The sequence below is a fragment of the Octopus sinensis genome, linkage group LG13 (assembly GCF_006345805.1).
Source record: "Octopus sinensis linkage group LG13, ASM634580v1, whole genome shotgun sequence".
NCBI lineage: Eukaryota > Metazoa > Mollusca > Cephalopoda > Octopoda > Octopodidae > Octopus > Octopus sinensis.
This window is the reverse complement of record NC_043009.1, coordinates 22,966,380-22,990,680: the sequence shown is the minus strand read 5'-3', so window position 1 is coordinate 22,990,680 and position 24,301 is coordinate 22,966,380. Positions and strand designations below refer to the sequence as shown.

At 36.7% G+C, this 24,301-nt stretch overlaps 1 protein-coding gene across 9 annotated transcripts in view; it reads left to right on the top strand.

Moving 5' to 3' along the window:
- The window catches only part of LOC115218388 (SWI/SNF-related matrix-associated actin-dependent regulator of chromatin subfamily A member 5), a 50,959-nt gene that overhangs the window by 23,629 nt on the left and 3,029 nt on the right, over window positions 1–24,301 (top strand). For 7 of the 9 annotated variants that reach the window (XM_036508217.1, XM_036508215.1, XM_036508218.1 and 4 more), the window contains 18 exons: window positions 203–303; window positions 1,895–2,074; window positions 2,201–2,356; window positions 3,770–3,901; window positions 5,175–5,353; window positions 6,116–6,252; window positions 7,382–7,471; window positions 8,896–9,017; window positions 10,123–10,275; window positions 11,150–11,282; window positions 12,287–12,435; window positions 13,384–13,617; window positions 15,242–15,358; window positions 16,501–16,626; window positions 17,027–17,143; window positions 18,548–18,682; window positions 19,945–20,157; window positions 21,520–21,636. In XM_036508217.1, the coding sequence (XP_036364110.1) occupies window positions 203–303; window positions 1,895–2,074; window positions 2,201–2,356; window positions 3,770–3,901; window positions 5,175–5,353; window positions 6,116–6,252; window positions 7,382–7,471; window positions 8,896–9,017; window positions 10,123–10,275; window positions 11,150–11,282; window positions 12,287–12,435; window positions 13,384–13,617; window positions 15,242–15,358; window positions 16,501–16,626; window positions 17,027–17,143; window positions 18,548–18,682; window positions 19,945–20,157; window positions 21,520–21,636 (2,591 nt within the window). The remainder of the gene's footprint in view (window positions 1–202; window positions 304–1,894; window positions 2,075–2,200; window positions 2,357–3,769; window positions 3,902–5,174; window positions 5,354–6,115; window positions 6,253–7,381; window positions 7,472–8,895; window positions 9,018–10,122; window positions 10,276–11,149; window positions 11,283–12,286; window positions 12,436–13,383; window positions 13,618–15,241; window positions 15,359–16,500; window positions 16,627–17,026; window positions 17,144–18,547; window positions 18,683–19,944; window positions 20,158–21,519; window positions 21,637–24,301) is intronic. The other 2 variants (XM_036508219.1, XM_029788170.2) reach the window with 1 other exon arrangement.

The window sequence follows — 24,301 nt, the reverse complement described above, 5'->3', positions numbered from 1 at the left end:
TTTAAAATAAGTATCACTATCATACAAGCAGTGCCCTTTGTTCCCAGTATTCCATAAAAGCATTTCCAGCTGTAGAAAATCTGTCTCAACAAATTCCAACTGACCCATGCAAGCGAGGAAAAGTAGACTTTAAATCAATGATGATAATGATGTTAACAATTCGGTATGACATATATATATAACATTATCTTTTTGTTTTTAGATGTTCACAATGGTGAGTTGAGAGATTATCAAATAAGAGGATTAAACTGGATGATATCACTTTATGAACATGGTATTAATGGTATTTTGGCTGATGAAATGGTAAGTTGATGGTTTTTGGCATCTTTCTGTACATTTAAACCCTTTTGATACCAAATCACCTGAGACTGCCTGTGGTTCTGTGATATGAATGCCCTGTCTTAAAGTAGTCTAAATGAAAATCTTCCTTCAAAACTTCATGTTAATCTGTGTTCCTACACCACCTAGATAATGGTCATTTTGCTAAATTCCTCTTTTCAAAATTAGTTCAAAGGTAGTTTTATTCCAACAAAATATGGTAACAAAAAGTTATTAGAAGATGTGCACTCACTCTCTAGATTAACCTTTTTTGTGGCTGTTTCTATTGAATGTTTCAATTAATCCTGAAAAATATACATGTCTAGAGGGATTTAGTAAGGTAACTTACTTTTTAATAAGCTTTTGTTCAGAATATAAAAGTTTAAATTCAATTGTGATGCAAGATTTTTATTTAAATGTGAATATACTTGTATCAAGACAGTAAAGATAATCTCTGGTGGATTGGTATTAAATGTTAAAATATTTATTAAATTATAACTGGATATAATTTGTCAAACATGATTTCCTCTTTTTTTTTTTATATATATATCTTATTGGAATTTTTCAAATAATTTATATACATATTGCAATAATGCTTAAATATTGTCTGTTATTGAATTATGTTGATTGATATTGAGGTTAGTGTTCATTTATTGGTATACAACAGTCTTTGTTGTCTGCTCTGACATTTTCAGTCTGCTTTATAACCATACAAGCTTCTACCCACACTACCGAGGTTATTTTTGTCATCTAAATCCTTTAAATCCTTGTAGTCCTGCTAGGCTGATATATCCACCTACAAATGTAACATTGCAACACTCTTCTTGATTGGCTGACAACCTACAAAGAAGCCAATCATGTTGTAGTTCACGTTTTACAATTAGCAGGCATTCTTTAGAAAAGTTTCCTGCAAAGTTTTATTCCTTTAACTGTCCAAAGTATTTTCATAGGTTTGTCCTAAACAACCATGCTTGTTTTCGAATTTTTAGTTAGCCCTTGTTTCATGTGTTTTAAATAATAAAAAGTTTTTCCTTTCATAAGTCCCAAGTTGCTCTAGTAGTTGTAAACAAAATTGGGTGTGTATCATATATGGTGTCTGGATGCCAGGGAAATACATCCTGTGTATTACAAGTGAAACAAAGGACAGGCAGAGGGTTAACCCATTTGATACAAACCTGGCTGAAACCACCCCTGGCTCTGTAGTTCAAATGTCATGTTTTCAAAAGTTCTGAATTAAAATCTTCCACAAAACCTTAGTCACAGTTTATGTTCCTAACACTAGCTTAATGACAACTAAGTTATTTTACTAAATTCTTTGTTATATTTAAAATTAATTAAAAGAAACACAGAGCATCTCTGCAGAAATTTGGTAACAAAAGGGTTAAAGTATGTGTTTGCATTTGTGTTGCAGTCTGCTATTTTATGTTTTGTTTAGATTGAATAAAACTGATTGGTGCTCTGTTTTTATGAAAACCTACATGAACATGCTTAGTTATAATGCTCATCATCATATTGTTCTTATCATGTTAAGACTTTTTTCTTTTACTAGTTTCCAGTCATTGATTTTATTTTGTAGGGTCTTGGAAAAACCTTACAGACTATTGCTCTGCTCGGTTACATGAAACATTATAGAAATATCCATTCACCACATTTAGTAATCGTCCCAAAGTCAACTCTGGCAAACTGGGAAAATGAATTCCGACGTTGGGTCCCTTCCATCCGAGCTGTCTGTTTGATAGGAGACCAAAACCAAAGAGTGAGTATACCATCTCTGTTTTTCCATCTTATTTTAAAATATATTATTAGATATCTGTTTATGCCTGTGAATTACATCTTGACCTTGATCTCCAGTTTGCTAATCGTTAACTATTGTATATTCCAGGCCACTTTTATTCGTGATGTATTGATGCCCGGTGAATGGGATGTGTGTATTACATCTTACGAAATGGTTATCAGAGAGAAAGCAGTTTTCAAAAAATTTAACTGGCGCTATCTCGTGATAGACGAAGCCCACAGAATAAAAAATGAAAAATCAAAGGTAATTTTTATTTTGTTTTAAACTAGCTTAAAAGATGCATTCCATGTAGACTCTTGAGCTAGCTCCTGTGGCAGATTAATTGGGCTGATTGGGCCCAAAACTAAAATGAACAATAATGATAAAGCCTTTGTTGGTACCTTACCAATATGGTATTACTTTAATTTCAGTTTAAAGGAAAAATTTATAAGTTCACAAATTTTTGGAGCTCTTTTAAAATTAGAATAGTTGAGATATATATATAAGAGTGTATAAAATATTTTTATACACAAAGGGGAGACCATTGACAGGACTCCTTACATGCTAAAAAGGCCGGTTGAAACCAAATCCTTTTTAGTATGTAAGGAGTCTTGTCAGTGGTATTCCCTTTGTATATAAAAATATTTTATACACTCTTATATTTTTAAAAATATGTTGTCTTATGACTTTTACTTATGCATGCTAGCCTCTGGTAATAAATTCTTTAAATTTATTACCCTCATATTTACGATATATATATATATATATATATATATATATATATATATATATATATATATACACACACACACATACATTGTGGCTTGTCTGTGTTTGTCGATTTGTTCAGTTAAAATTCTTCCAGGCGGTGTCCCAACGTGGTCGCAGCCTGATGACTGAAAAAGATAAAACTTTAAACTAAGGGAGGTAACTCTTATACTATGGCAAAGAAACCTCTCTATATTGCTTTGCCTGCTAGAAATAGCAACCCAAATGCTTTTAAATCAGATCTCAATGCTTGATGTTCTAGAAAGAAATGAAGAATAGATTTTCAATCCCTGGATCATCCTGATTCCTAAAAGGTATAATATGTCTATGTAGACTGAGATAGAGGGTCCTGGACAGAATTTCCCGTTTATTAATATAAATGTCTAAACATCTGATACAGCATTCAGTCCATCTATTCTTCTGTGGGAACAAGACATGTATAATATATCTTTTTATCTTTTACTTGTTTCAGTCATTAGACTGTGGCCATGCTGGAGCCCTTGAAGAGCTTTTAGTTAAATGTATCAACCCCAGTACTTATTTAAACCTGGTACTTAGTCTATCAATGTCTTGCTGAACCATTAAGTTATAGGGATGGAAACACACTGACACCGGTTGTCAAATGGTGATGAGAGAACAAACACACACACAGATATATATATACATACATACATACATGCAATGAGCTTCTTTCAGTTTCCATCTACCAAATCCACTCACAAGGCATTGGTCAGCCTAAGGCTAAAGAAAAAGACTTGCTCAAGGTGCTATGCAGTGGGACTGAACCTAGAATTATGTGGTTGGGAAGCAAGCTTCTTACCACACAGCCATGTCTGCAACTATGTAAAAGTTTTTTTGTTTTTTTTATCTCCATTAGAAAATATATGTGCATAAATATTTTGTTTCCAGCTTTCAGAAATTGTACGTGAATTTAAATCCACAAATCGTCTCCTGCTGACTGGCACCCCACTACAAAATAATTTACATGAACTTTGGGCTTTATTGAACTTCCTGTTACCTGATGTTTTCAATTCATCAGAGGTGAGAGTTCTTGGGTTTTATTTGATTTCATTTTCACACAGAGTACAAGATTCTTCAATCTCTCTCTCTCTCCCCCTCTCTCTCTCTCTCTCTCTCTCTCTCTCTCTCATTGTTACTATTATTAAGATGGTAAGCTGGCAGAAATGTTAGTTCATCAGACAAAAATGCTTAGCATTTTGTCTGCCTCTTTTACATTCTGAGTTCAGGTACTGCCATGGTTAACATTTCCTTTCATCCTTTCATCCAGTCAAGTACTGGAGTTAGTAGAATCAACTAAACATGTACCCCTAAAATTACTGGCCTGGTGCCAAAATTTGAAAATATTATTAATCTTATTTATAGTATTTGCTCTGGATCCAGCAATCAAAACCATGCCAAAGAAGACAATAGATCTTGGTGCAGTCTTCTGTCTTGCAAGCTCCTGTCAAACCATCCAACCCATGCCAGCATGGAAAGCAGAATTTAGTAAAATAATTTTGTCATTATTAAGCTGGTGTTTGGAACATAAAATTATACAATATTCTGATGGTTTTAATTTAGAACATTTTAAAGCAAGGAGTTCGTAATGTAGAATTAGGGACACTCTCAGGTGGATTAGGATCAATAGGGTAAATGTGTTTGTAATTATATTGTCTGGCATTGCTAGTATATGTGTCCAAGTAGTGGTGCTTATGTCACAGCTTTACATAATGAGTATGATGTGTTGGTCCAAAATATTGAAGCAGTGCATCACAAGCAAACATGTTTTGGAATAATGAAAAGACTTTAATCATACTGGGCACAAGGTAACCCCACTGGTGCTGGTGCCATAGTAAAATACATTCTGTTAAGTGGTTGGTGACATGAAAGGCATCCAGCTATTGAAAGCAAACCAGAAATTAGATATATGAGATCCAGGTCATGGCAGTAACTCCTATCCAACCCATGCAAGCATGGAAAGTAAGTCATGATGAGGATGATCATCATCATCATTCATACTGTGATTTTGTATTAATCTTGTGCTTAAATAAGTCAAATGTTGTTTAATCCCAGGTCGTCCTGATTTGAGTAGATCAATGATCAAGTGTTCTAGCCATGACCATCTCACCTTAGTTTCAGATTTCATATCTAGGATTATGTATATTTTTAAGATGGTAGTGTATGAGTCAAGATTTGGCTGTTATTTCTGGCAGCTCAGGTGGCTGTGTTGGTTTGTTTAGTATAATGTTGTTCGCTACTTTAATTGAACCCAAACAGTTGTAAAACAACCCTTCAATTTTGATTTTATTTTTAGGACTTTGATGCTTGGTTCAACACCAATAACTGCTTCGGTGACACTCAACTTGTGGACAGGCTTCATGCTGTACTCCGACCCTTTTTACTCCGACGTATTAAATCTGACGTTGAGAAAAGACTCTTGCCTAAAAAGGAGACCAAGATTTTCATTGGTCTCAGTAAAATGCAGCGAGAGTGGTGAGTTAGACTTAGTTACATCATTGATTTCTTTATTTTTGCACTTACAGTGTACAAATTAGCCCAAGTTAACAGTTTAATAATGTAAATTTGCAGCCAAAATAGTACTGGTCGTCTTGCAGTGATTGTCACTGGAGCCTACTATGGCCACTGAGAGAGTGGCAAAGCTACTGCACAAGCTTTTTGTTACTTAAATTCAATGATGTATGAATGTCTCACTATAATGCAAGATTAGCTATCATCTGACAAGCACAATTTCATATTAAACAAGGGAGTACTGAAAAGTTCCTGGCTTTTGGTAAAAGAAAATACAGGAGAATCTGTTAATTACGATACTATTCAACATATTCCTCTCTCAAATTCACTTATTACAGCGGTCTTTCACTTCTTTTTAAGCCCTATAAAAGAACTCGGAAGGACGGTTGGGTTTCCAACCTGGTCTTTTGCAATAGCCTTAAAGCCAGGACTTTTTCAGCACCTCCTCACGTGTGTGTGCGTGTGTTCCAGCATGGCTGCAACCAAAATACTGAAACCTGTGAAAGAATAAAATAATATTTGTATCTGTGTGTTTGTATCTCCTTGCTTAACATCGCATGATAGTTGTAAGCGAGTCTCACCATCATACAAATGATGTCATTCATTTCCGATATTCTATGAAAATATCTCTGGCAAAGGAAAATATTTCCTTGCATGGAAATAGGTAAGGATAGGCAACAGGAAGATTTAAAGTATTGATCCTATCTTTTTCTTAAACTTCTCCAGGTATACCAGGATATTGATGAAAGATATCGATGTGGTCAACGGAGCTGGAAAGTCCGACAAGATGCGGCTACTGAACATTTTGATGCAGCTGAGAAAGTGTTGCAATCATCCTTATTTATTTGACGGAGCTGAACCAGGTAGCTAGATATTTCCTGCTCTCAATGTTGTCTTCTCTTCTATTCTCTTTGTGAAAGCACATTCTTCTGCTTCAATTGTTCTTTGGTACAAACATAAAAAATACCATTTTAAATAAAATCTATACTATTCCTCTGATTTGTGTATTTATTTTATATCGCATTTAATGAACAGCATTGTTGGTTATGGGTTTCCAGTAGGTGAATCACGGAGGGTGAAAGGAGTTTGTCTTTGCAACTTGGATGGAACAAATACTATCCAGATTATTGTTTTCACACACTTTTATTGCATGTGTATATATTCTTTAACAAGAATAGTATTGACAGTGACTTTGAAGTTTTGCCCAGCTAAACCCTCATTGGACAGTCTGATGACGGCTCAGCTGCCCAAAACTTCAAAGACAGAAAGAATTGGGTGCACATTGTGACCAACAGAGCATAACATCCAATAGTCTGTTAAGTACAGTAATATATAGGTGCAGGAGTGGCTGTGTAGTAAGTAGCTTGCTTACCAACCACATGGTTCCGGGTTCAGTCCCACTGTGTGGCACATTGGGCAAGTGTCTTCTATTATAGCCTTGGGCCGACCAAAACCTTGTGAGTGGATTTGGTAGGCGGAAACTGAAAGAAGCCCATCATGTGTCTGTGTTTGTCCCTCCAACACCGCTTGACAACCGATGCTGGTGTGTTTGTGTCCCCGTAACTTAGCGGTCCAGCAAAGAGACCAAGAGAATAAGTACTAGGCTTACAAAGACTAAGTCCTGGGGGGTCGATTTGCTCAACTAAAGGCAGTGCTCCAGCATGGCCACAGTCAAATGACTGAAACAAGTAAAAGAGTAAAGAGTACACACAGAGTTTCTGCATTGTTTCTGTCTACTAAATTACCCTCACCAAGCATTGGTTAACCCAAAGTTACTGTAGAAGATGTATGCTATGCAGTGTGGTCAAGCTTGTTGACACATGCTTAGTCGTTCATGCCTGTGCCAACAGATAAACAACCTGCTTGCTCAAACGATTCCTAGATCCAAAGAGCAATCCAACACCAGTTTCTAGTTTTATTTTACCTTTATAAATGTCTCTGTGTCTATTTCTGTCCTTTCATGTTACATTTTGTTTTTCTCTTGTACTTCAGGCCCCCCATACACAACTGACAAACATTTAGTAGACAATTGTGGTAAAATGGTCATCCTCGATAAACTGCTGCCAAAACTTCAGGCACAAGGTAAGAGACAGTTTTCTATTTCTATTACGTTGGCCTCTGTTGTGTATGTGTGTGTGTGATAAGATTTGTTATTTATCGACCCTGACTGAACGGGTCTATGGTAAGAGATATTTAAATGATGCTTGTTCTTTCTATATTTCAGCTATAATGTACCCAGGGGTACACGTCTCTCTGCTGTAATTGTAGGACCTTGCAGAAACTAAAACTAATCACAAAATTTTAAAGAAATCGAAAGATAAAGAAACATTTATTGAATGAGTTTTTGCTGTGAAACCTATCCATTTCTCTAAATTAAAACTGAAATGTTGACCAGTAATATATTTTCAACTAGTTTTCTTCATAAATATTAAGTTGGAAGAATACTAGGAGAGGTAAAAGTAGGGAATATCTTGTATTATGTTAGCTGATGTGATAGAAAAGCTTAACTTGTGCACCTTGATTATAATTTTTATGGTTTCTTCATTACATTTAAATGAAACTATATAATTGTAGTAGGGTTTTGATAATAATAATTTAAACAGGGCCATTGCATCTTATATGAAATGAAGAAAAAGTAATTCAGTACATAGATAAGTTTGTTAAACATATCTTCATTTTCGCCTTGGAGGTGTTGACGAGATAGGCATTCATACAAAGATAAGTTAGTACAATATGTTAAAGGAAGTAATGTGGTAAACTGTGTGACAACCACTGCTCCTATTGAGTGTTGACTTATGCTGATATGCTAGAGAATCTTACATGTGTGATTGGAAACAGCACATGCTCAGTGAATACATAGTATTGAAAACTAATACTATCAACTTGAAACTACTGCTGACCATCTCAAACTAATATGACCAGTTTTCTAAAACTAATACTTTTGACTTTCTAAAATTTATACAGCTGACCTTCTGAAACAAATACAGATACATTTTTTTTTTTTAATATATATATATTTCTTCGAAACCTTTGTTTCAAGGCCTTTTCGGTTCACTGATTCTTCTGAACCAGGGTTAGCGTACTTGGTCACCTTGGTCAGCACACTCTGAATTAAACGAATTTTAAATTTACAGAATTAAACGAAATACAGGTACCTGTACAATAGTATAAATGATACAAGTTTATTGATATTATGCAGTGCACGGTAACAGTAAACTAGTCTAGCAGCCACAGGAATTTGAAGTTCCTCTTCGTTAATTAGTGCAGATTATAAAAGGTTCTGGACCATCGGTGTCTGGAAAGTCAACATTGTACTTTTACTGCCCACCTGATGCTAAAACTGTATCACTGTTTTACTTGTGAACGACTTAACAACACCCTAACATTATGAGTTCATGTATTTTTTCTTCTTGTTTTGAGACCTGAATAGTAATAACTCAAATATTGAAACGCCATTTTTCACAAACTGTTTATTAATGCTTCCCCTTGTACTTTGGTAATTTCAGGATCACGTGTACTTGTATTCAGTCAAATGACGAGAATGTTGGATATCCTTGAAGATTACTGTATATGGAAACAATACAACTATTGCCGTTTAGATGGTCAGACACCACATGAAGACAGACAAGTTAGTCCTCTTGTTCTTTTTCCCAATTTTGATGAGAGAATCAATTTGAAACTTAACAAACCTATCCTTGTTTTGAAATGAGTCAGACTGATCCAGTGCAATCCCTAGTTAACACAGAGCAGATAAGAGAGATCCACTACTATCCTTACTTACACAGTCAGTAGAATACAGTGAAAAGATAATACATATATATACTGCAGCTGGTAGGATGGTTGTAAGGTATGGGTGTATAGTTGTAGTTTAATCCTAAGTCAAACCTATAATCAAAGATATTTCATTCTTGACTGAAAAAAAGGAGGGATAGGGTGTGATTTGAGAGAAGTTTAACTGCTGTTCCTAGCAAGCTAACTGATCCCATAGAGACTCCTCATTGCCTTAGGGTAGTGCATGGGCCAAGGAACATTTTTTAACCAATTACTCCAAAATATATTTATTATGCCGACATTACCCTCTTGATTTGAAAGGAAGAAAATCATAGATCCTTTGAATTCAAAAGGTTTATTGCATCTATTTATATGGAGAATACAGTTATAAATATAAAAAGTATAAAATAAATTAATATCCTTATTATGAAACAAAAAGATTTTTCTAGAAACCTTTTCACTTCAGGTTTTGGGGAAATGAGGTTTCATTTTTGTTACAATTACATCAAAATTGGGGCAAATTGGATACAGTCTTCAGGGTCCAATAGATTTCGTTAAAGGGTTGAAATGAATAACTACTTAAATTTACTTAAAGCAAAAAGTGTGTCATAAAATTAGGTTAAGGCGTGTAATAGACAACTGACAAATAATATGTTTAGTCACTTGACAACATTTTAGCAACCAAATTGTTTGTAGTTCAAAATGACTTGACGTCTCCTAAGCACATCCATTACATTGGACAGAAGCAGTGATGTCAAGAAAAATTTCTGTCATAACAAGGAACACATTTTTTATATAATTTTACTTATGTCTAATGAGTCCTCATTACCCCCAAGAGTTTCTTTTTTACCCCATTTCGGGTAATTTACCCTGGGGTAGTGTATTTTTTAACTGTTGTTATTTTGAGAAGTATTCTATTACCATCATAAGTATTGAATGTTTTGTTTGTTTCTCTTTTATAGGTATCTATCAACGACTTCAATGCCCCAAACAGTCTAAAATTTCTATTTATGTTGAGTACGAGAGCCGGCGGGTTGGGTATTAACTTGGCCACCGCTGATATTGTCATTCTTTTTGACTCTGACTGGAATCCACAGGTCGACTTGCAAGCCCAGGTTTGTAGCATGTTTTTTTTTTTGTTTTTTTTGCCTATCTTATTATTTATTACAAATAAAAAGAAATAATTTATTATGGTTTGTCCCATTAGCTATAATCTTTTCTATAAAGTTTATTTTTATGTCTGCTAAAACAAAAAAGACGTAGTAGCTGTAGTAATTGTTGTTTAGTCCCTGGCCAACCTTGATCAAGCAGACCCATGGTCAAAATTGTTCCAACCATGCCAATCTCATCTTTCATGGAAATGGTAGAATGGGATTGGAAAGACATTTGGCTGCTGTTTCTCACAGGTCAATCAACCACTTAAATGGCTCTGTCGCTAGGAACACTTCATGCCAACATTTAAGGCACACATATTTTGTAAATTTATGAAAAAATGGCACTAAATCTAATACAACCTAATTGGAAACGAAGCTAGGGATCCAAATGGGTATGAGCCAGCTAAGCAAAATAATTATTTCTAATAATAAATATTGGAAACCAGTCAAACTATCACAGTCTGTAAGCACAGAAGTTAGTGAGGAGATCACATCATCTCCTACCTCCTTCCTTGGCAAGCATAATAACCCACATCTGATATGTGTCTTACATTATCTGATGACTGTATTACCTTTAAGAGACATTTTCTTTAGTTATCTGAATTTCTATTCTCCTAGAATGATGAAAGGAATGTTTATAAACTTTCGTCCATCTGCCAGCTATTTGCGATGAACAGATGACAACAAAATATGTTTGTAAAATAGAGGTGCATCTTATAGCCTTGCTAATACAGTACAATTTATAGGGAGAGAGGAAATAAAACTGGTATTTATGGTGTTTTTTTGCTTACATTGGTTTTCAGTTTCAATTTGAATGTTTGTTTCTCGTTGATAGGATCGTGCTCATCGTATTGGGCAGACAAAACAGGTTCGAGTCTTCCGATTGATCACTGAAAATACTGTAGAGGAACGCATTGTTGAAAGAGCTGAAATGAAGTTACGACTGGACAATATAGTCATTCAGCAAGGTACAGTATTAGTACAACATGGTTGGTGATAAAACAATAGGAATTAGATGGGGAAAAGTACTTGTGGTCAATGCAATCCAAGGATTTGTTTTCTACTCGTCTATTTGAATAGTGCCATTTAAAAAACACCTGAGCTGGTGCCACATAAAAAGCACCCAGTACATGCTGTGAAATGGTTGTTGTTAAGAAGGGTATCCAACTGTGGAAACTATGCCAAATCAGATAATTGGAGCCTGGTGCAGCTCTCTGGCTGGCCAGTCCCTGTCAGCATGGAAAATGGACGTTAAATGATGATGGTGATTGTGAAGAACGGTGTCATGGGTTCCTGCTGCCAGTCGCTGGTTTACTGCATTGCTGCTGGCAGAAATAACAAGGAAGTAACTTTTGTCTGTACAATATGGGTGGAAATCGAAAGGAAATACCACAAGGTTATGATTTAGGATTTAGTGATTTATCAGTGTTTCCCAGTAGAGACAAGCATTTGCAATAAGCTTCCACACAGTTTCTGTCTATGAAATTTCACTAGCATATGGTGCTGTGCAGTGAAATCAAACCCGAAACCTCATGGCTGTGGTAAAAGCTCCTTAACCACAAAGCCATGACTACTTTGATAGAATTTGTGGTGGTTTAGCTCTGAGGGTCAGCTCTGATCAAGCAGACCTATGATTGGTCAAAGTCATTTGAACTGAAACCATCAAGCAAAATTTATCTTGGACAATGTTATTCATTAGCAACTTAGTTCCATCATTGGCTAGTTTGGGAAGAAGTAGTTAGATCAGGCTGAACAATATTTGATCATCACAACTGTGAAAACAAGAATGCAGAGGAAGAAGCTGCATTGAAAGCCACGTCACTATGGAAAAGAGGGGAGAAAATAGCCCCAAATGATTGAGTGATTGAACTGGCCTATAATCAAGGACATTGTTTTTTAGTTGGGTTTTTTTTTTTCTTCACTTCTTTTAAAACTGTATTTATAAGATGGGTTTTTAATTTTTTGTTTTCAGGTCGTTTATTAGATCAGAATACTAACAAACTTGGCAAAGAGGAGGTCCTTCAAATGATTCGACATGGTGCCAACCATGTGTTTGCCTCTAAAGACAGTGAAATCACTGATGAAGACATAGACGCTATTTTGGCTAAAGGAGAGAAAAGGGTAAAGGAACTACTTTTTGCTGTGTTTCTCTTTGAACAAAAAAGTAAAGGCATTATTATTGTAGTATAACAATTAAATTTATTTTTAATCTGAAAAAAAAAACTCTCACCAGCTCATACATTCGCATTTTGGTAGGAAGTCCTCTAGAGCATTGTTTGTAAGTGAGGTGCTGAAAGGATTGAAGTGGAGAACAGACAGTTTGTGCTGTTCAATAAAAATAGTCTTAAAATTGTCGCACACTGTAAGAAGAGTTATATGGATATAAAATGTCTTCTCATTAATAAAGTTCAAGTGTCAGTAGTAGTGTCATCTTGTGTATGTGAATTTCAGCATTGTTTGCTCTAAGAGGACTCTTGTCAGTTCAAATTGATATTTAGTTGAGATTCCAATGTGTTGTCAGTTTACACCTGTGGTTGATTACTTATTTGAAACAACAAAGTTCTCAATCACAAACCCCCTCTCACATGTGTGTGTGAGTGTGTTAATCTTTTAATTGTTCTTTTATAAGAATCTTAGGATTAACAACATGAAAATTTACTGATGGAAGAGACTCAGTATTAAAATTGGAGTCTAATTTGTTATAAAATCAATTTTGGCTGTGATTCCAAGTGTCACTTAATGATTTAATCAACCAGCCATTAACCAAAACAAGCCTCAGTCAAAACTTAATTTAGCATATAATGTTAATGCACTGACTGCATTTCACATCATGGGTTGATACATCCAGGACACAACGAAATTAGATTAGATTCTAAGTCCTGTATGAAGTGAAGTTTGATTATTAACACAAAGATATTACTTACAATCTAAGAACTCTATTTTCTGATTCTCTAAGTTGTCTCAAGTTATTCGTATAAACATTTGCTTAACCTCATTCAAAAACCTTTGCAACTATTAAATATTCAGTTTGTAATTTATTCATATTTTATTGTATTTGTTTTTATCCAGACTCTGGAGATTCAAAACAAAATGGAGACCCTTGGTGAAGGCACCTTAAAAACTTTCTCATTGGATACACATGAAAGCGTGTATAAATTTGAAGGGGAAGATTACCGCGAGAAACAAAAGATTGGTCCATTAGGTTCTTGGATTGAGCCTCCGAAACGTGAGAGGAAAGCTAACTATGCTGTCGATGCTTACTTCCGAGAGGCTCTTCGTGTCAGTGAACCAAAGGCTCCTAAGGTAAATATAAACAACTTTCTATGTATTTCTAGCTTACAAGATCTCTAAAACCAAATAGCCATTAAATTAAAGCTGTTAGATATTCCCTGTGTTGTTTTAGTTATTGCCTTTTCCTTCTTTCAACTTACCTATGATGTAGTGTTTGATTCCCAAGTTTTTGTTTCCACTTACGCTTTAACTCTTAATAAGCTGTTGATAATTTTTTAAAGTCAAAACCCCAGTCCTGAAATGATCCTATTATGGAGTTAAAATGAACGATAAAGGAAGGGATTAGAGTTTCTCTTTTACATCTGTGACTTGTTCGTTTCCTTTTAAATCTGTAGACAAAGTTAGTCCAGGTTATGTTGTCTTGTACTTCAAGACTGGCTCTCCTTTGCAGAACTATGTCATACTTAGGATATAATAAAATATATTTCTTCTCAGATTGTGGTAATACCTCCATTGATGACATAAGTTTGACAGCTATTAAGCAGTTTGTAATTTTTTGTCAGTTATTAATAACAGTTATGTTTAGGGATGACCTGATACACTATAGTCTCCACAACACTGTTGTTAACAAATTATTTAATCCCTTTGCATTCTATGAGGCATAGGCCATTGATGACTGTTCTCAACTTCAAGCTTCAGTGCATTTATAACCCATTTTTACTTCCGTGAAGAGGTGACCTATAATAGTTTGTCCTCTATCCTTTGACCTGTCCAGCATGGGAGGCCCTACCAAAAGCTTGCCTTCTATTGGCATAGCTCTCAGATTCGTTCAGGCACACAAGCCACTGTGCCACAAAATGGTGGTGGCATTCACCCAGGGTGGGTTGAGGCAGCTCCAACCAATAAGTTCACCACATCCAACAGTCAACCAGTTAGCGTGGACACCATAGTCATCATTTGCTGTTAAAGTGTAAAGCTCATGTTTTGAATTTCAGTGGGATTCTCTGTGGTCCCTGGCCTCATACAGATGAACTCTACTTTACAAGGTGGACCAGACCTTGTGGTGGGTTAGCAACTACATGCAATTAAAAAAAAAAACCTTGTTTCTGATTTGTTTATCAATCAATCATTAATTGTTATTGTTGAATTGATATTACATGTATCTGATGGTGTTGTGTGTTGAAAGTTAGGTTTAGCTGTGCAAGGATAGAATAATGTTCTATTTCTACTTTGATTGTCCATCGTTTCCATCCTAGCATGGTGTTTGACAGGGTTTTCTGTTGAGTTACATGTCAATGGCATAGTAGATTAGAGTATTTGACTCCTCCTTGAAATCTAAGTTTGTGAGTTCAATTCTAGTTTCAGCACATGATCAATTATATGACAGCTGTTGAGGAAGGAACTACACAACACAAGTTATTTTTTGGTGGGGATAGGTGGGTGTAATTTTTTTTTTTTTCTTAATTAATAAATGAGGAAAAATTAAATTAGATTTGTTTTGAATTCTACTTCCCTATTCTTTTTGTGTTTTACTTGTATGGTTTAGTAATCTGAAGTGATCAGCTTCTACTTTATGGATTATTTTCCCAACTTAGAGGGTAAAGAGGCCTTTCTCTCAACAACTCTTATTTCTATTGTTTCGCTTAATTGTTTGTGTCGAACAGATTTGCTTTTTGTGCTATTCCCCACTTTAATGCAGGCGCCAAGACCTCCAAAACAGCCCAATGTACAAGATTTCCAGTTCTTCCCACCACGGCTCTTTGAACTTCTAGACAAGGAAATCTACTTCTACCGCAAAAGCATTGGCTACAAAGTAAGTGAGCACCTTTTTTTTTTATTTCTTTTTTTCCTAATTTCCACTTGATCCAGGGGAAAAGAAAATCAACTTGTGATGCAAAATCTTATTTTAAATATCTTGATTTTTACTGGATTTGATTGATTTGTTATTATTGGCTATGAGCTGGCAGAATTGTTAGCGCATTCTGCTTAGCATTCTGAGTTCAAACACCTCAGAGGTTGATAAAGTACCAGTCAAGTACTGGGGTCACTGCAATCAAGTAACCACTGCCCCTTGAAATTGTTGGTAGCCTTCAGCCAGAATTTGAAACAGTTCCATGTAGTGTTTAGTTACATTCTCTTTTACACTTCTACTGCTTTCAGCCATGGTACTGTACCACCACCACCCTCTTCCTCTCTCTCTTTCTCTGTCTCTCCCTCTGAATGAAACAGCTGTATCCGGGGTCTTTGTAGACCCACCAACACTAATGAGGTCACATCATCATCTTTTAACATCCACTTTCCAAACTGGCATGTGTTGAACAGTTTGACTGAGGTCCGGAAAGCCAGTGGCTGCACTAAGCTCCAAGCTGATCTGGCAATGTTTCTACAGCTGGATGCCCTTCCTAACGCCAACCACTCCAAGATTGTAGTGGGTGCTTTTTACGTGCCTGGCACTGATCACAACAGTTGTGAGTCAACAGCTGACAGAAACACTTGTGCATCTGGAGATTTCCAGAGAATCGAAGCTTTGGTGAGGAAGGACTGGGTGACGTAGTTAATGTGGTGGGGAGAGATGAGTGAATTATATGATGAATTATATAGCATAAAAACCAATTAGCTCGTCAGCTACTGTAGAAAAGAACTGTACAGACAGTAATTTGACAAATTGTTGCTAAGTCATAGATCTGAGTAGAGCTGTGATCTGAGTAGATCTGAGGGAGCAAGCTGGCAGAATTGTTAAAGTGTTAGAATATTTTGCAGTATTTCTTCTGACTCAGTTCACATTAATGCCAATCATAGAGAATCATTTCCAAGGTATCTTGGTTTTAACATTGCTGAAACTATTAGTATATTTGTTTAGTTCTTTAAATTTTTTATTGCACTGGGTGTACAGAATTTTATATGTATATACACATGCACACACACATGTATATATATGGGTTCTTTGTCTTTTAGGTCCCTAAAAACCCTGACTATGGTGCTGACGCCGAGCGAATCCGAAGAGAGGAACAGAAACGAATCGACGAAGCCTACCCTTTGAACGATGCCGAAATTAGTGAGAAAGAGGAACTTCTGAAGCAGGTAAGATATGACATTATGTGATATATAATATATATAAATACATAACATGATTATTTTATACACATGCACTCATAAACATGTGAAACAATATGAATGGTGTGCTGAAAAGTTCCTGGCTTTAAGGGTTTTACGAAAGGCCTGGTTGAAAGCCCAATCTTCTGAGTCCTTTTACAGCGCTTAGAAAAACTAAAGGACCGCTGTAGTAAATGTGTGAATCTGAGAAGGGAGTATGTTGAATAAAATCATAATTAACTGATCCTCTTGTATTTTCTTTTACCCAAACCCAGGGACTTTTCACCCCCCCCCCCTCATGTATAAAACATGATTGTTATACACACACACACCACACACTTTTATTACTCACTGTATATCAAACTGTTGTCATTTCACTATTTTTCAGGGATTTACAAATTGGTCGAAAAGAGATTTCAATCAGTTTATCAAAGCTAATGAGAAATATGGTCGAGATGACATTGAAAACATAGCTCATGAAGTGGAGGGCAAAACTCCAGAAGAGGTACCTATTCTCTATTACTGTATTACTGCTTTTGTTATGTATCTTATATGAATAATTAAATCTGCTATAACGCAACACATCTTCAATGAATGATTTAACCCTTCAGCATTCAGATTACTTTGTCTAATGTAATACTTATTCACATTGTTTTGAATTAATCATGCCTTGTTTCATAGCTTTGAGATTTCGGTATTGTGGTTGCTTATTTTAGAATGACACTAAAGGGTAGATGAGAGAGGCCAGTTTGAATATAAAACAGGTAGAATATTCAGGCTGGATATGGCCAGTTTAAATGCTAAAGGGTTAAACTGAAGGCTTGATTGCCAGCACTATTCTCACTTGAACAGTTTTGAGTGTTACAAATGGCTTCTGCTGCCACCAACATTTCTAATGCAGAAATCTAAATTCGCATAACTTCTCTGCTCGTTATTAGGCATTAGAACATTATTAGTGAAATTGTATTGTTAATTCCGGTGAGCTTTACTTTTCATCCTTGAGAGAGTGGTGGATTAACAGAACTATAAAAATATCAAGCCAGATACTTTGTGATATATTTGTTCCAGTTCTCTATGCATTCTGAGTTCAAATCCTGGCTTGAGTGGTAGACTTAATGCTTTGGCATTCAGGTTACTCTGTCAAATGCAACGCTTATTTGTTCATATTGTTTTGAATAAGTCATGCATTATCTTATAGCTTAGCACTCCGGGTGAAATGCTTAGCAGTATTTCATCCATCTTTACATGCTGAGGTCGACTTTGCCATTCATCCTTTCGGGGTCGATAAATTAAGTACCAGTGAAACACTGGGGTCAATGTAATCAACTCGTCCCATTCCCCCCAAAAGTTTCAGGCCTTGTGCCTATAGTAGAACGGATTATCTTATAGCTTTAAGATTTTGATGATGTTACTGTTTATTTTTAGAATGACATTGTTTAGTAGGTATGAGAAGCTGGATCTGGCCAGTTTGAACATAAAGCAGGTAGAATATTTGGGCCAGGTATGGACGGTCTAAATGCTAAAGGGTTAATCAGTTGCTCTGTGTCACCTAGCAAGCAGTTGGGTCTGATCTCTGATTTGAAAGACCTTTACTCCACCCTGCCAACCAGTCTTGGAAGCTTTGAAAAGGGTGATGGGCACTGTTTTATCTCCTGTCTGTGTCGTGAGTTGGTATCTTAGTGGGGTTAACAATGCATTTGATCCAACTGACATAAGTTACTAGTCTCGTACTGGAAAAGGGGCCAATTGAATCAACCATGTTTTCCATCCCTACCCCCACAATAAATATGGAGTGTTGAAGTGATCTTAAAAATTTTTTTTTAAATATATTGTGTTGCATGTCAAACGATGTTATAATGTTTTGTTCTTGTTTTTATTTATATATTTTTTCTTTATCTCACTCTCTCAGGTAGTGGAGTATTCTACCTTATTCTGGGAACGCTGCAATGAGCTGCAAGACATTGAGCGTATCATGGCTCAAATTGAGAGAGGTGAAGCTAAGATCCAAAGAAGGATTAGCATTAAAAAGGCCCTTGATGTAAAGGTGAGATATATTTTATGACTGTCTTTTTTTATTTTTTATTTATTTAATGGATTTGGTGTGACCTTGTGGTCTCCTACTATAACTCCAAGCCAACCTTGTGATTGGATTTGCTACACAGAAACTGAAAGAAATGTGTGTGTGTGTATGTATGTGATTGTATTCTTGTCTGGACATCACGAGATGGTTGTAAATGCATTATTGTCATACAAGCAAGGTTGTTGTTCATTTCCAGTCTTCTGTGAAAAGCATTTCTGGCTATTGGGAAAATATTAGCTTGCTTGGAAACGGGTGAGGATTGGCAACAAGATGAGCATCCAGCAGTAGAGAATCTATTTCAGTGAATTCTGTCTGGTCCATACAAGCATGGGAAAGTGGATGTTGTGATAAAGGGGGAGGGGGAGTAGAAAAAGACTTTTACTTGATCTTGGAAATGCTTCTACTCTTTTACTTGTTTCAGTCATTTGACTGTGGCCATGCTGGAGCACCGCCTTTAGCCGAGCAAATTGACCCCAAGACTTATTCTTTGAATGCCTTGTACTTATTCTATTGATCTCTTTTGTCGAACCGCTAAGTTACAGGGACGTAAACACACCACCATCGATGGTGGGGGGACAAACATACACACACACACATATATATATATACATATATACGACGGGCTTCTTTCAGTTTCCGTCTACCAAATCCACTCACAAGGCTTTGGTCGGCCCGAGGCTATAGCAGAAGACACTTGCCCAAGGTGCCACGCAGTGGGACTGAACCCAGATCCATGTGCTACTTACCACACAGCCACTCCTACACTTCTGGTAACTAGTGCAGTTCATCATGTTCAAACTAGGACAATTGTAAGTCCTTGTCTGAGATGATGTGTGCAGGAGAGAAAGGAATTCCAAAGGATCAAAATTCAGAGCAGGAAAAACTGAATATAGTGGTTGGTACAGAGACAAGAAGATGCCTGTTTGTTGATTGAAACATCTTCCATGAAAAGCATGTTGATTATGAGGAAATATTGCCTCCTTTGGAAACAGGTATTGGTTAGTGACAGGAAGTGCATCCAGCCATTGAAAAATCTATCTCAATAAATTCCATCTGTGCTATAGCATGATTTAGGTAGGAGTTAAATACTGTGCTGCTCATCATAAACTAAAATTTAATTGACAATTAACTTCCTACTACTCATGCAAAAAAAAAAAAAATGGAAATATATATTCAAGCATGTATTGTGATTTTATTTTGTCTTTTTTTTCTTTTCTTTTTTGCAGATGAATCGTTACCGTGCTCCATTCCATCAATTGCGTATCCAATATGGCACCAATAAAGGGAAAAATTACACCGAAGAGGAGGATCGCTTCCTTGTGTGTATGTTGCATAAGTTGGGATTTGATAAAGAGAATGTCTATGACGAACTGCGAACTTCTGTGAGGCAGGCTCCTCAGTTCCGCTTTGATTGGTTTATTAAATCACGGACAGCTATGGTAAGTCCTGGTCCTGCACTGGTTATTAATTTCAAATGGTCTTTCTTCCTGTCTGTTTGTTATGTGGCTCTTGTTTAGCCCCAGGTCAAGCAAACTTGATCGAATGCTTGCATAATGAGCAGACTTATGCTCTAGTGTTCTGGCTGTGACCATCTCATCTTTTCATATTTCGGGGACTTTGTTATCAGACATATCCATATTACTTTCTATTTTAGGATAGGTGTGGGCATAATGTGTTGTTAAAAAGTTTGTCTCCTAATCATGTGATTTTGAGTTCACTTTCATTGCACAGTACCCGGAACAAGTGTTTTCTACTACAGCCCTGGGCTAACTAAATCCTCAAGAGTGGATTTGTTAGGTGGAAACTGAAGGAAGTCCATGTAGATGTATTTATCATGTATACCCTTGACTTGACGTCACCATCATACAGTGTTTATTTCCAGTCGTCCATGTTAAATGTGTCGAGCTATGAGGAAATATCACCTCATTTGGAAACCAGTGAAGATTGGTGTCAGGAAATGTATCAAGCTATAGGAAATCTGCCTCAACAAATTCCACTGCATGGAAAAGTGGACTTTAAATGATAATGTAGTGTGATTTGAAGGAGATTTGGTTGCTATTTTTAGTCCTCATCATCAGTTAATGCCCATTGCCCATGTTGGCATGGTCTGAATGGTTTGACAAGTGCTGGAAGGCTGCACCAGACTCTAATCTTATTTTGCATGGTTTCTGGTCCTATAGATATATTTCCATGGTAGCATAGAGATTTCCTCGTGTGTGTTTTGGGAACAAGATTTGCTATTTCTTCCATGCTAATTTGCCCTCACAGGAATTATGTATACCATAAGGCCTACCAAATGCAAAAGTGATAAAATGCTGTTGTATCTGAGGCCTTATGTGTAAAAGAATGAGTAGTCGTCACAGCTAAAGCATTTGCTGATCAATTTTGCTAGAAGTACTATGTGAGATTATTGTGTATTAGTTTAGGTTGCTGTAAGGCATATTCTTCAGCAATCTGTTTGTAGTATCACCTTCAAAGGAGATTGTCTGCCTTTGAGTAAAATGTTGTGTATTAGTGTTAAGTCTGCACTCATTGTTGGTGTCGCATATATAGAAGTAGTTTTTAAAATCCATGATTGAACCAATAAAAGAACCTCTCTGTCAGTCAAGGGCAACCTGTGATTAGACATGCCAATGTCATTATTGGTATGTCTTTAATCACAGGGGCTGACCTTGGGCTATCAGTTGCCACAATAGACAGACTGTTAATATATTTAGTAGCTGTTGGTTTGTCCCTTAATCTTTGCAACAGTTCAACTGTTTGGTGTTCAGTGGTTCTCAATTACTTTAATTACTTTACAGGAATTACAACGAAGATGTAATACATTAATTACTTTGATAGAAAGAGAAAACTTGGAGTTGGAAGAGAAAGAAAAACAGGAGAAGAAACGACGTGGACCAAAGCCAGGGACACCAAAGGTACCTCTCTCTTTCCCCATCTCTCTCTCTCTCTCTCTCATTTACCCATTCTTACTCTATCTTTCTCCTCTTTCTAAATGTTTACTTTTTCATAGGTGGTACATCTGTTGGGAAACTTGTTCATCCCATTTAAGTTCAAGATTAGAACAGATCATTTTAACTCTTTAGCATTTAAATTGGCTGAATCCAGCCAAATAAGTCTACCTGTTTTATCTTTAAACTAGCTAGATCTTGCCTCTCAGACTTAACCTACAATGTTATTCTAAAACTGAACAATAACATCACTGAAATCTCACAGCTACATGGTAAAGTATGACTAATTCATATCAATGGCAATAGATAAGCATTACATTTGGCAAAGAAATCCGAATTCTAAAGGTTTAATGCAGTAATTTTGTACCATAGAACCAGGGGTGATCTCAGGCAATAAGGACGGACCTACTGCTGGTTAGCCTTTCCTATCACTGACCACTGAATTGAAAGTAGTTGAACTTGGTTTTGTTAGTTAGTCAACCCCAAATAAGCAAGAGTTTTGAATAATGTCAACTCTTGATTGAATCAACTGGTGTAAATAATATTGCTGACAATAGTTGTAGGTTATGAGCAGTTATTTATTATTGCCATTGTTGTTGTGCTTTTACATCTGCTTTTTGTATATTGGCATGTGTTGAATGAGTCTTTAAGATAGCATTGTATGGCTGGATGCCCTTCCAGCTACCAACACTTGTTTTCTAAATCCAGGACATACTATTTACAAGCTCGGTGTTATTGTTAGACTTGTAGAATCAAATATGTATCCATGCACATACACACACTCGCACATGCACATACACGTTCTCTTCCTAACTTCACACTGATTACTTCCACTCATCCTTGTATGATGTGAGTTGCGACAAACTTGTTCTCCACCCACTTTCTGCTATAATTTCTCATCTAGCAAAAAAGCTGCCTCCCTCTCTATTGTATCCCCACACAGTTAATGGGGATCTTAGCCTTGCAAGCTACAGTGGCCTCACAAATGCTGGTGCCACAAAAATGCACCCAATACACTCTGTAGAGTGTTTGGTGTTAGGAAGGGCGTCCAGTTACAGAAACTATTCCAAAGCAGATATTGGAGTACAGTGCAATGCTCTGGTGTATTGAATCCTGTCAAATTGTCCATCAAATTGCCTGTGTGGAAGGTGGACAGTAAAAATGATGTTGACGATGATGTCTATGTAATGTGCTTCTGTACAGCATCTGTTTAATTTTTACTGACAAAGTATTGGTTAGCTTGTAGCTTTAGTAGAAGACACTTGTCTAAGGTACCACTTAGCAGATGGAATCTAAAACCAAGTGGGTAGGAAGCAAACTCTGCAACCACACAATCTTAACTGCACAATAGATGTGGTGTTGAGGTCAGTTTTCCTTCAGCTATTCTGGTTTAATCTGATATCAGCTTGGTATCTTGTATTACTAGTGCATGCAGCAGAATTCACCTGGACTGGGTTGAGCCAGCTCTGACCAACAAGTTGACCATGTCCCTCATGAATACTGACCACATCCAATGGTTGGTGGCAGTCGAGGCTGTCCAGCTTGCAAATGACAAATACCCTCACTGGAAGAGCAAGCACGGACACTGTAGCTGTCATTTACTTTTGAGATGTAGAGTTCATGTTCAGAGTTTCAGTGGGGTCACAAGTTCGTATTTGGTCCCTGGTTACATGCATACACCCTTTGGGATAGTGTAATCCATATCCTGGGTTTGAAGCGGGTTCTAGAGACATCATCATCATCATTTAATGTCCATTGCCCATGCTGGCATGGGTTGGACAGTTTGACCAGAGCTGGGGAGCTACACCAGACTCCAGTCTGATTTGGCAAGGTTTCTATGGCTGGATGCTTTTATGTGGCACTGCACGGGCACTTAAAAGCTAAGGGATGCTTCACTGTGACTCCTCCAGCACACTGGACACCAACCTGGAATTTCTGAGGGCTGTGCTTACCTCAGTGATCTTAAGTGAAAGAAGGAGTCACTTTAGTAAGTTGATTCATTGATTATCAATAAGAAGGGTATCTAATTGTTATTCTTCAGAGCATGAGAGTGGATCTTTGCTGTTCTGGACTTTGTTGATGAGTTGGTAAAATCCAGGGTGACTAGCAATAGGCTATGCAGCAGGTCTATCCAAGCCATGCTAAAATAGCAACTGACAGACATAAGAGTATTAACTCTTTAGCATTTAAATCAGCAATATCTGGCTCAAATATTCTACCTGTTTTGTGTTCACACCAACCAGATCTGGCCTCTTGCACTTAGGAGTGGCTGTGTGGTAAGAAGTCTGCTTCTCAACCACATGGTTCTGGGGTCAGTCTCACTGCGTGGCACCTTAGGCAAGTATCTTCTATAGCCTCAGGCCGACCAAAACCTTGTGAGTGGGTTTAGTAGATGGAAACTGAAAGAAACCCTTTGTGTGTATGTGTATATATCTGTGTGTGCATGTGTCCTCCCATCACCACTTGACAACCAGTGTTGGTGTGATTACATCCCCCATAACTTAGCGGTTCGGCAAAATAGTCTGACAGAATAAATATTGGGGGTTGATTCATTTGACTAAAAATTCAAGGTGGTGCCCCAGCATGGCCTCAGTCTAATTACTGAAACAGGCAAAAGATAAAATATCAGCAA